Raw genomic sequence first — 13,267 nt, 5'->3', positions numbered from 1 at the left:
CATACAATGGCTACATGCTATTTCTGTGCTTCAGGAATGCTTCATAGGCCGCAGAGCCTCAGGAAGTGGTGAAAAATCATCCGTGTGTACGCGGGTGAATGGGGGTTTGAAGAGAGAGGGTCACTGCAGGAGGGGTCTGGTTAAAACTTTATTTTGGACATCCTCAAGTTTAAGCCCAAAATTCGAAGCGGGATGATGAGACAAGTCCGGTTCCCATGAAAGTTTTGACCCACTTATGGAAGCTTTGGGTAGTAATAAAAAACTGTAATTTTGGAAAAAATTTAAAAAAGGTAAGTTGAAATTTAAATGACATGTTATCAATAACATGTTTTCTGAGGAATAACTGCAATATGGAGTCATAACAACTTTTCATTATGTAGAAATTGCAAGAAAACAACCTCATCGGGTCATTTTTGACCCACTTATGCATCTGAGGGTTAACAGCCGTACATAACTTACTCATACCACCATCTTTACAACCGTTTATTTGCCTCCAAACCAGCTGATCCATCTTAATGTCATCCATTGTCTTTATCACATTTTTCCTTCTTCCTAGTGCCACTCCAACAACCCAGCATCTACCTGACGTCTGCCAATCAAGAGCCGGTACTGGGTCCCAAGAGTGCAGAGGTCACCAGGGGTCACAGCTTTGTCTTTACCTGCTCCATTTCCTCCCACTATCCTGGAGGGGTTTTCTCTCTCGTCCTCTCCGGCTCCAACGTCACAAAGACCCAGCCAGCAGTCAACAACTCAGCTTCCTTTAGTTTCCCTGTAGCTGAGTATGAACACCAAGGCAACTACAGCTGTGTTTATGAAGTCACACTGTCTTCAAGGAAATTCACTTCGAACATGACAGCGATGGTGAATGTCACCATTAAAGGTAAGAAGACTACACTTAAGACAAAGCTTAAAAAATGCCATAGTAGAGATCTCTGGGTACGTGCAAGACAAAACTAACTGGTTTGGTGAAATACTGAATCAAAAGCACAAAGTTATTGGAAAGTATGAGTGAGTTGTGAATAAATGTAATTTTTCTACTCTGTCTCGCCTAATTTGGTCAGAAGAAAGTTACATTTTTGAACTTTTACACACTTGGAGACAATCGGACAATTTTTCTCTTAGTGCAGTTGTTGATGCTGGTATCCTCACTCGCTGCACCTCCTTTGCTGCTCCTGCCGCTCCTCATGGTGGCCTGTCTGGTCCTCAAGAGAAGACGACAAGCCCCGAAGCTAGAAAACCTCAACCAAACTGAAAGTTAGTGCTCATCACGGCCAACATTACATTACACAAAGTGATAAACTTCTTTTAACATGCAGACATGGCATTTCTGATGCTTTCATTGCAGTGACTCGCAGGAACATTTACTTCATCAATAACGTTGAGGAGGAGGAGGATGAGGAGGAGGAAGAGGAGGAGGAGGAGGATGAAGCGATGTGCACCAGTGAGAGACATGAGCAAGCACACAGTGTAGAAGGAAACGTGTATGATGACGATTACGGTCATGAGAAGAGTGAAGAAGATAGCGACAGCGAGGATACGGAAACCGATGACGAAGGGGAAAATTGTTATGTTGCCCACGAGCGGGATGAGGACATTTATGCTGCTGTAGATGACGAAATGGAGGAAGAGGATAGCACCTATATGAATTTTGGCCAAGCGTTGCATGACGATGATCAGGATAGTTATGAAGAGGAGGAAGACATTTATCAAAATTTTTAGCTTTCCACTCGCCAGTGACGTCAGTGGTCTAAATTGATAAGATGCAACCAAACTATTGACTGCATGTTCATAAACTCACTGGTCTTGAACTTGTCAAAGGGCGGTCAATGGGAAATAACCGAATGCAAAGTGATGAATGTCCCTCTGGCCATAAGACTATACAACGCCTCCCTGTGAGGAAACAGCTGGACTGTGGTTATTGCTGCCACTGCTGTATATTTTTTACACAGCATTATATATTCATATTATTATATAACTTAAATATCCTTTATGTCTTTTATATCTGTTTCTGCGCGATAAAGATATGGACGCCAAATATCTACCTAATCTAATCCAATCTGATCTAATCTAAATTGGTCAGCTCTTATTTGGAATTTTCTCCAATCACATTGAGTTGTGTTTCTATGCAGATGATAGTGCACACTTTTCCATTCTCTTCTTTTTTACATATAGTTTTTCATGTTTTATAGTGTAAAAATCTCTCTCCCAATTAACCCCAGTGAGAGTTGGACTGTGTTATTGCAGATTTTAAGGATCTTGCTTTAGTGAGAATAATGGAAAGTCTCAAGGGAGTGTGCATTTAAAACCATATCTGAGAAAGTATATGCAATAATGTTATTATATGGGATTTAGATTTAAATGAACGCTAGTTTTATATTTTTGTGTGAGATTGTATTTTTTCTTCAAGTTGTTATTGCTATGCCTGTTTACTCCTTTTCAGTTTTATCCTTATCCTTTTTCTCTTTGTCTTTTTATATTGTACGATTTACATTTCTTGTCCTGGGTGTCCATGCAATTGACAGTAAGCTTATTTGTTGGATGAGCTTTTCTAATAAAGGTTCAGTTAAAGAAGTCATATCGTTTGAATCCAGTGTTGTAATGATGCTTTATCCTAACTGCTGAGTGGTCTAAAATATGACTGACTGAGATATCTGCAAACGGAAGAATGTCATCTGCGTATGAGTCAAGTCTCTTGTGTTGCATATACGGTCAATGCCCGTTCGAAGCCGCTGTACCCTGAACGCACCATTTCTGTAAGAGTTTACTTTAAGGGCTTCTCGACAGTGTGGGAAAGTGGAAGTGACAAAGAGAATGGCGCAGCAAAAACAGGTCATACTCAGCAAAAAGGGATGTGGACAGAACCATGAGGGATATTGCGTGATATTAAAATTATGTGATGCTGTGCTGATTCATTGCTTTCTACTGCACCCCTGACCTAGAGGGTAGGCTGAGGATTAAGCTTGACTGTAATTTCACATTTCACACAAATGCAGCAGTTTTTAGTCAATGATTGATCTGCATTTTTAGGTTACACACAGTCACTGGTGTTTTCATGACATTCATGATTTAATTCTCAATCATGTAGTCCTGTAATCAATACAGTTGCATAACTAAGCGCAAGTGTGTCAGGGGTCATGAATTAATTCCCTTTTTTTTTTTTTTTCAAACTGTTTGACGTGTTCTTGGAGTTTAGGAACTCTTTACGACGTGCACTACAACACTTTATCATTGTGTGTACATGTTCTCAGATTAACTATCCCTTGTGCACTGTCCTTATATCCAAGATCACTGTTCACTGGATTTAGTAATGTCCAGGGAAATTCTCTGTGACACATTATGGAGGTGATTCTCTCTAATGTGGGGATAATGACTATAAAATGTGGTTAAACACCATTCTGATTTTTGTCTGCAAGATTTTTGCTTCGACAAGATCTGGCACACAGTAGTGACATTTCAAAGGATATGCGTTTGTGACCTGCTGAAACTAACTATGACCTTTTTTGATTTGGGAAACCCTCCCTTCCCTCGGTCTGGAGTTCATATCTGCTGTATAAATACAGAGGTTGGGTTGTGAAATTGCTTCATTTTTTTTACTGCACATGCGTCTGCAGTCGTCCGTGCACTTGAGAGATCCTGTCACTGTGGACCTGAGCAGAGAAGCATCTCTTCTGAGTCCTTGCGTTCACCAGGATGTTGAATCATCTGCCAAAACTGGTTTTCGGTGAGTTAAAAACACTGTATGTTGTCTGAGTGTCTACAAGTGTCAAAAATGCAGATGTTTCACAGAGTGTACATATCTTTTCACAAAGTGCGGTCAGGATTAGGAAGTTACAGGCAATTCCAGTGTTGTGAATGTTTTTCCAAGGTAATTTTACATTAATTAAGCATTTTTAATGTCATGCTTTAATACTAATTTTGACATATGGTTTGTAACAGTATCTGAACGTTTGCAAAACAGAGCAGAAAACACGCTTAAATAAAGCGGCATTCAAAAGTCTGGTCCCACGTCAAACATCTGTTATAATTTCATGGAAACTTGAAAATGACCGTGAATTTTGAGGACTTAGAAACATTTAAAAACACATGTGAACCGATATTTAACATTCTTCACACCTGGTCTGCAATCAAAATGAAACAATTTTGCGTTGGCTGCTAACCTCAAAAAAAAAAACATCAGAATTGTTTGTGTCTGCTGAAGCAGCGTTCAGATGACGCTCAGATGGATTAGAACTAGTTGTCAGAGGTTAAATCTCAAGTTTCCAATCAAACATTACTTACCAAGTAGGATCAGGTGAAAGTGAAACTTGTCAACTTGTTGCATTTTGTTGCTTCAGCAAGTGGAATTCTGCAAAAGAAAGTGCTGACATTGGCACTTAACTTTTTGAGAACTGAGCGTCTCTTCCCCATCTAATCACAGCAAAGCTGAAGGATTCAAAGGCAGCAATGCACTCTAAAACACTTTGGGGAAACTGGATCCGTAGTACAATTAGACAAAGGAAAAAAAATGTTGACACTATGAAAATTTCTTTACACGTACAGAAATTGCATAAAGAATGCAAGATTGCAGTCACAAAAGTGCCATCAAAAGAAACTTGACAAGGAGGAGTTATATCTCAAAACCACAAGACCAAAAAGCTTCTCACCACCCCAAAAAACCCGCAATTAGACATGGCGGTGATAAGAATATTCAAGCCTAGGATTGTTTGATATTTTATATAACTCCACCCTGATTGATGAGATGTGGTTCTCCATTCCATTCTTCAGAGACATGCCATGGGTTTGCACCTTTCTGGAGAAAGATTTGTATTGCAGTAGGATACCTAGCCCAAGAATACCAAAATAGAAATATCTTCACAAGTGATTTCAGACTTTTGAATAATACCGGGGGAATGCTGGGCATTCAACAGGCATACAGGGACAAATACCAATTAGTATTTATATTCGATGTCCCAGTGGTCCACCCCTGGAGCCCAGATCCAATTGTTTCTAATCTATTTCAACACACTTCAACAATTAAATCTGTCTTTTTTTCTTCCACTACAGCCTCTCTTCTTTTCACTGCATCTTCACTTGCTGCAGGTTTGTCCATCCTCCTGTGTGATGTTTACACTTCCTGTAGTTGTCCTGTGTGAAATATTTACATATCTATTGCTTTGTCTCACGTGTCTTAGAACTTCAGATCAGACTGGTTGGATCTGGGTCGACTCTGTGCTCTGGCAGAGTTGAAATCTACCACAGTGGCTCCTGGGGAACAGTCTGTGATGACAACTGGGACTTAAATGATGCTCAGGTGGTCTGCAGACAGTTGGGCTGTGGGAAGGCCCTCCAGGCCCCACCTTCAGCCCACTTTGGTCAAGGAACTGGAAATATCTGGATTGATGAAGTGGCTTGTTCGGGAAGTGAACAATTTCTAAGTCAGTGTCAGCATCCAGAGTTTGGATCACACAACTGTGGACATGGTGAGGATGCTGGAGTTGTTTGTGCAGGTGAGAAGTAATTTTGTTCTTTCACTGATTTATGTGATATTTGGGTCATATTGATTATTATTGATACATTAAGGATCTGTGGCTGAATGGTGTATGAAACCAGAGCAAGTGATGCTTTATTCTCAAGAGTGCTTCATATAATTTCTGTAGTTTTCCATCTATGTTCTTTGTAATTAAATATATTATTATATGTCCTACCTGCTGATAGGTGGTCAGGTCAGATTAGTTGGGCCAACTCGGTGTGCTGGAAGAACTGAAATCAAACACAACAATGTATGGGGAACGGTCTGTGATGATGCCTGGGATTTAAATGATGCTAAAGTGGTCTGCAGACAGTTGGACTGTGGGACGGCACTGGATGCTCCCGGTTCTGCTCACTTTGGTCAAGGAACTGGAAAAATATGGCTTGACTATGTGGACTGTTCAGGAAGTGAGAGTTCTATAACTGAATGCCAGCACAAAGGATTCGGGAAACACAACTGCAGACACGGTGAGGATGCTGGTGTCATCTGTTCAGGTAATAAGATTATTTTTATGCACATTTATTGCCTTTTTGGTGTATGTCATGCAATAAATGTTGCAAATTATGTCTTATTTGCCTCATAGCTGGCCAAATCAGATTAGTTGGAGCTCAGTGCTCTGGAAGAGTTGAAATCTACCACAGTGGCTCCTGGGGAACAGTCTGTGATGACAACTGGGACTTAAATGATGCAAAGGTGGTCTGCAGACAGTTGGGCTGTGGGACAGCAGTGAGGGCCACACGCTCTGCTCACTTTGGTCAAGGAACTGGACCAATCTTGCTTGATGATGTGAACTGTTCAGGAAATGAAAGTTATGTGACTCAGTGTCAGCACAGAGGATTTGGGAGAAACAACTGTGGACACGGTGAGGATGCTGGTGTCGTCTGTTCAGGTGAGGAGACATTTTGTCAATTCAACAAGACTGAGATAGTGGAAGTGGGAATGTTGGATTGGCAACTAGGACATTTTTGACAACAGTTTTGGGACAATGAAATGTAAATGACTCAGAGGCCTCACAAGGAACTTCTATGGTCACCAATGTATTTGTCAGGGGTGCGATAAACCAATCCTTCAGCCTTCGCTTGACATGCTGTACATCTTCCAAGAATGTACATTGTATTTTGACCTATAAACAAGAGGGATTCATTCCAGGAACTACATTTATGTATAATTTCAGTTTACTAAATGCTAATCTATTATATACTGTTGTTCCCTGAACCAGTCTATTCGGCTCCGAAACTAGTTGGGAGCGCACCGGCCTCTATTTATTTTTCCACTTGCGGCTCGTAGGTTAGCTGGTAACGTCTGGGCACCTCTTGAGAAGAAGGAGGACTTAAGTGGAATGCCGGTCACAAATGAACTTTATTCGGTTGACAGGAACAGCGGCCTTAACAACTTATGGTGCTGTAGCCCTGAGCCTATCTAGACACTATTTTTAGCTGCCTGGCTTCACCTGCGGAGTTGTAATGTCAACCTTTTGCACACACCGTTTTTCGGCACTTCCTTTTTCCCACAATTCACTTGTTACACATAAACATAGGTTACATCTAAGGCCCCCAGCTGTATCAGGCTGTGCCTGTAACACTGTACACTGTTTAAATATGTCAGTAAAATGTCAGAAGGCAATAACTTCATGGAACGCAAAACGCCCACTTGAAAAGAAGATAATCAACTTGATAGATGTAATGTACTATTTTCATATTATCTGTCATGATTGCTCATGGTTATATCCATACAGAAAACAAAGGTAATGTAACTCAAATTCTAACCCTGGCCTGCTTTTCCATAGACCTTCTGAAGCCCAGCATCTCCATGAATCCCTTTGGTGAGATTACCTGGGGTCAGAATGTCACCATCACTTGCTCTATCTCAGAAGGGCAATCAGGTGGAACGGTCATCTTCAAGAAGACGTCAGGCTCATTCAGTCAAACTCTTACATCCAGCACCAACTCTACTACCTTGAATATCCCTCGAGTGACCTCAGATAATGAGGGATTCTACCAGTGTCAATTTCAAATAAGCGTTTCAAGTCAAGTCTTCAGCACCCTCCTAAGTGACTCTGTCAGGCTCTCTGTAACTGGTAAAATCATTGTGTTTTTATTTATTTCAATTTACTTGAGAAACTGATCAAAATCATGTAAAATGACAAGAGGGTATATAGAGGCATCAGCATATAAGACTATGTCTCCAATTTTATTACTTTTCAGTCATTCTCCCAAAGCCCAGAATCTCAATGAATCCTGTTGGTGCAGTTACCTGGGGTCAGGACATCAGCATCACTTGTTCAATCACAACTCAGCATTTAGGAGGAACATTCATCCTGCAGAAGACCTCAGGCTCATTCAGAAAGACCCAGACATCTACTACCAACTCTGCTACCTTCAGGATCTCCAATGTCAACCTTAATAATGAGGGATCATACCAGTGTCAGTATCAGACAAGGGTTTCAAGTCGAAACTTCAACTCTCCACTTAGTTACTCCATCAGACTCTCAGTTTCGGGTATGTGAAAAAATACAGCTGCCCTTTCTTCTAACTTGCGTTAAATAACTGGTACATCACCACAAGTTGTAATGAAGGTTTAAAGGATTTTGCTCAATGGACACTGCCCTGACCCTGTGTTATTTTTTTCAGCAATCCTCCCAAAGCCAAGGATCTCCATGAATCCAGTTGGGGAGGTTACCTTGGGCCAAGATGTCAGCATCACTTGTTCAGTCTCAACTCAGCATTTAGTAGGAACATTCATCCTGACCAGAGGTTCACTCAGAAAGACCCTGACATCAAGTGCTAACTCTGCTACCTTCAGGATCCCCGGTGTCGCCTTTGATAATGAGGGATCGTACCACTGTCAGTATCAGACAAGAGTTTCAGGTCGATATTTCAGGACCCCACGAAGTGACTCTGTTTTACTCTCAGTTACTGGTAAGGAAAAATAACTGAATCAGTCTTTATTGTTCTAAACTTTTTACATTCATGAAAAAGAGAAAAGAGCCTTGTGTTGTGTATATTGTGTCATATTTCAGTGATTATCCCAAAGCCTGGAATCTCCTTGAATCCCGTTGGTAAAGTTACCTGGGGTCAGGACATCAGCATGACTTGTTCAGTCTCAACTCAGCATTTAGGAGGAACATTCATCCTGCAGAAGACCTCAGGCTCATTCAGAAAGACCCAAACATCTAGTACCAACTCTGCAACCTTCAGTATCCCCAATGTCAATATTGATAACGAGGGATCGTACCAGTGTCAGTATCAGACAACGGTTTCAAGTCGAAACTTCAACTCTCCACTTAGCGAGTCTGTCAGAGTCTCAGTTACGGGTATGTAAGAAAATACAGCTGTCCTTTCTTGTAATTTGCGTAAAATAACTAGTACATCATTGCAAGTTGTAATTAATGTTTAAATGTCTACTCAAAGGATACTGCACTGACCTTGTGTTATTTTTTCAGCAATCCTTCCAAAGCCAAGTATTTCCATGAACCCAGTTGGTGAGATTACCTGGGGCCAGGATGCCAGCATCTCTTGTTCAGTCTCAACTCAGCATTTAGGAGGAACATTCATCCTGACCAGAGGTTCACTCAGAAAGACCCTGACATCAAGTGCTAACTCTGCTACCTTCAGGATCCCCAGTGTCGCTTTTTATAATGAGGGATCGTACCACTGTCAGTATCAGACAAGGGTTTCAGGTCAACTTTTCAGCTCTCCACAGAGTGACTCTGTTGTACTCTCAGTTACTGGTAAGGAAAAATAACTGCATCAGTCTTTATTGTTCTTAACTTTGTACATTTATGAAAAAGAGACAAGAGCGTAATGTTGTATATATTGTGTCATATTTCAGTGATTCTCCCAAAACCTGGAATCTCCTTAAATCCCGTTGGTGAAGTTTCTTGGGGTCAGGACGTAAACATTACATGTTCAATCACAACTCAGCATTTAGGAGGAACATTCGTCCTGCAAAAGACTTCAGGCTCATTCAGAAAGACCCAAACATCTAATACCAAGTCTGCTACCTTCAGTATCCCCAATGTCAACGTTGATAATGAGGGAACATACCAGTGTCAGTATCAGACAAGGGTTTCAACTAGAAACTTCAACTCTCCACTTAGCGAGTCTGTCAGACTCTCAGTTACGGGTATGTAAGAAAATACAGCTGCCCTTTCTTGTAACTTGTGTTAAATAACTGGTACATCACCACAAGTTGTAATGAAGGTTTAAATGTCTATTCTAAGGATACTGCCCTGACCTTGAGTTATTTTTTCAGTGATCCTCCCAAAGCCAAGTATCTCCATGAATCCAGTCGGTGAGATTAACTGGGGCCAGGATGTCAGCATCACTTGTTCAGTCTCAACTCAGCATTTAGGAGGAACATTCATCCTGACCAGAGGTTCAGTCAGAAAGACCCTGACATCAAGTGGTAACTCTGCTACCTTCAGGATCCCCAGTGTTGCTTTTTATAATGAGGGCTCGTACCACTGTCAGTATCAGACAAGAGTTTCAGGTCAACTCTTCAGCTCTCCACAAAGTGACTCTGTTGTACTCGCAGTTACTGGTAAGGTAAAATAACTGCATCAGGCTTCATTGTTCTTAACTTGGTACATTTATGAAAACCAGACCAGAGCATTATGTTGTGTATATTGTGTCTTATTTCAGTGAGTCTCCGAAAGCCTGGAATCTCCTTGAATCCCGTTGGTGAAGTTACTTCTGGTCAGGATGTCAACATTACTTGTTCAATCACAACTCAGCATTTAGGAGGAACATTCGTCCTGCAAAAGACCTCAGGCTCATTCAGAAAGACCCAAACATCTAGTACCAACTCTGCTATCTTCAGTATCCCTAATGTCAACCTTGATAACGAGGGATCTTACCAGTGTCAGTATCAGACAACGGTTTCAAGTCGAAACTTCAACTCTCCACTTAGTGACTCTGTCAGACTCTCAGTTACGGGTATGTAAGAAAATACAGCTGCTCTTTGTTCTAACTTGCGTTAAATAACTGGTACATCACCGAAAGTTGTAATGAAGGTTTAAATGTCTACTCAAAGGATATCTGCCCTGACCTTGTGTTTTTTTTTCAGTGATCCTCCCAAAGCCAAGTATCTCCATGAATCCAGTTGGTGAGGTTACCTGGGGCCAAGATGTCAGCATCACTTGTTCAGTCTCAACTCAGCATTTAGGAGGAACATTCATCCTGACCAGAGGTTCACTCAGGAAGACCCTGACATCAAGTGCTAACTCTACTACCTTCAGGATCCCAAGTGTCGCTTTTGATAATGAGGGATCGTATCACTGTCAGTATCAGACAAGGGTTTCAGGTCGACATTTCAGCACCCCACAAAGTGACTCTGTTGTACTCTCCGTTACTGGTAAGGAAAAATAAGTGCATCAGTCTTTATTGTTCTTAACTTGGTACATTTATGAAAAACAGACCAGAGCATTATGTTGTGTATATTGTGTCATATTTCAGTGATTCTCCCAAAGCCTGGAATCTCCTTGAATCCTGTTGGTGAAGTTACTTGGGGTCAGGATGTCAACATTACTTGTTCAATCATAACTCAGCATTTAGGAGGAACATTCGTCCTGCAAAAGACCTCAGGCTCATTCAGAAAGACCCAAACATCTAGTACCAAGTCTGCTACCTTCAGTATCTCTAATGTCAATATTGATAATGAGGGATCGTACCAGTGTCAGTATCAGACAAGGGTTTCAAGTCGAAACTTCAACTCTCCACTTAGTGACTCTGTCAGACTCTCAGTTACGGGTATGTAAGAAAATACAGCTGCTCTTTGTTCTAACTTGCGTTAAATAACTGGTACATCACCAAAAGTTGTAATGAAGGTTTAAATGTCTACTCAAAGGATATCTGCCCTGACCTTGTGTTTTTTTTTCAGTGATCCTCCCAAAGCCAAGTATCTCCATGAATCCAGTTGGTGAGGTTACCTGGGGCCAAGATGTCAGCATCACTTGTTCAGTCTCAACTCAGCATTTAGGAGGAACATTCATCCTGACCAGAGGTTCACTCAGGAAGACCCTGACATCAAGTGCTAACTCTACTACCTTCAGGATCCCAAGTGTCGCTTTTGATAATGAGGGATCGTATCACTGTCAGTATCAGACAAGGGTTTCAGGTCGACATTTCAGCACCCCACAAAGTGACTCTGTTGTACTCTCCGTTACTGGTAAGGAAAAATAAGTGCATCAGTCTTTATTGTTCTTAACTTGGTACATTTATGAAAAACAGACCAGAGCATTATGTTGTGTATATTGTGTCATATTTCAGTGATTCTCCCAAAGCCTGGAATCTCCTTGAATCCTGTTGGTGAAGTTACTTGGGGTCAGGATGTCAACATTACTTGTTCAATCATAACTCAGCATTTAGGAGGAACATTCGTCCTGCAAAAGACCTCAGGCTCATTCAGAAAGACCCAAACATCTAGTACCAAGTCTGCTACCTTCAGTATCTCCAATGTCAATATTGATAATGAGGGATCGTACCAGTGTCAGTATCAGACAAGGGTTTCAAGTCGAAACTTCAACTCTCCACTTAGTGACTCTGTCAGACTCTCAGTTACGGGTATGTAAGAAAATACAGCTGCTCTTTGTTCTAACTTGCGTTAAATAACTGGTACATCACCGAAAGTTGTAATGAAGGTTTAAATGTCTACTCAAAGGATATCTGCCCTGACCTTGTGTTTTTTTTTCAGTGATCCTCCCAAAGCCAAGTATCTCCATGAATCCAGTTGGTGAGGTTACCTGGGGCCAAGATGTCAGCATCACTTGTTCAGTCTCAACTCAGCATTTAGGAGGAACATTCATCCTGACCAGAGGTTCACTCAGGAAGACCCTGACATCAAGTGCTAACTCTACTACCTTCAGGATCCCAAGTGTCGCTTTTGATAATGAGGGATCGTATCACTGTCAGTATCAGACAAGGGTTTCAGGTCGACATTTCAGCACCCCACAAAGTGACTCTGTTGTACTCTCCGTTACTGGTAAGGAAAAATAAGTGCATCAGTCTTTATTGTTCTTAACTTGGTACATTTATGAAAAACAGACCAGAGCATTATGTTGTGTATATTGTGTCATATTTCAGTGATTCTCCCAAAGCCTGGAATCTCCTTGAATCCTGTTGGTGAAGTTACTTGGGGTCAGGATGTCAACATTACTTGTTCAATCATAACTCAGCATTTAGGAGGAACATTCGTCCTGCAAAAGACCTCAGGCTCATTCAGAAAGACCCAAACATCTAGTACCAAGTCTGCTACCTTCAGTATCTCCAATGTCAATATTGATAATGAGGGATCGTACCAGTGTCAGTATCAGACAAGGGTTTCAATTCGAAACTTCAACTCTCCACTTAGTGACTCTGTCAGACTCTCAGTTACGGGTATGTAAGAAAATACAGCTGGATTTCCTTTTCTGTAACTTCCATGAAATAACTGATACATCATTGCAAGTTGTAATGAAGGTTTAAATGTCTACTCAAAGGATACTGCACTGATCTTGTGTTATTTTTTCAGTGATCCTCCCAAAGCCAAGTATCTCCATGACTCCAGTTGGTGAGATTACCTGGGGCCAAAAAGTCAGCATCACTTGTTCAGTTTCAAGTCAGCATTTAGGAGGAACGTTCATCCTGACCAGAGGTTCACTCAGAAAGACCCTGACATCAAGTGCTAACTCTGCTACCTTCTTGATCCCCAGTGTCGCTTTTGATAATGAGGGATCGTACCACTGTCAATATCAGACAAGAGTTTCAGGTCAACTTTTCA

The 13,267-nt window shown here is 41.2% G+C and overlaps 1 protein-coding gene across 1 annotated transcript; it reads left to right on the top strand.

The window, feature by feature from the left end:
* Positions 1-849: 849 nt before the first annotated feature.
* On the top strand, positions 850-12,080 carry LOC311506186 (uncharacterized protein; the record flags this gene model as incomplete). The annotated part of the gene is made up of 15 exons (XM_084570063.1): positions 850-880; positions 5,172-5,486; positions 6,093-6,398; positions 7,296-7,586; positions 7,714-8,007; positions 8,140-8,427; positions 8,529-8,822; positions 8,952-9,239; positions 9,341-9,634; positions 9,764-10,051; positions 10,153-10,446; positions 10,577-10,864; positions 10,966-11,259; positions 11,390-11,677; positions 11,779-12,080. The coding sequence occupies 15 exons, from the start codon at positions 850-852 to the stop codon at positions 12,078-12,080; spliced, it is 4,155 nt and encodes a 1,384-aa protein (XP_084426189.1).
* Between the last annotated feature and the right edge of the window lie 1,187 nt (positions 12,081-13,267).

Source organism: Chelon labrosus (genome assembly GCF_963514085.1).
Source record: "Chelon labrosus genome assembly, chromosome: 21".
In the NCBI taxonomy this organism is placed as follows: domain Eukaryota; kingdom Metazoa; phylum Chordata; class Actinopteri; order Mugiliformes; family Mugilidae; genus Chelon; species Chelon labrosus.
The sequence above is the reverse complement of the archived record's forward strand: the minus strand, read 5'-3'. Positions and strand labels throughout refer to the sequence as shown.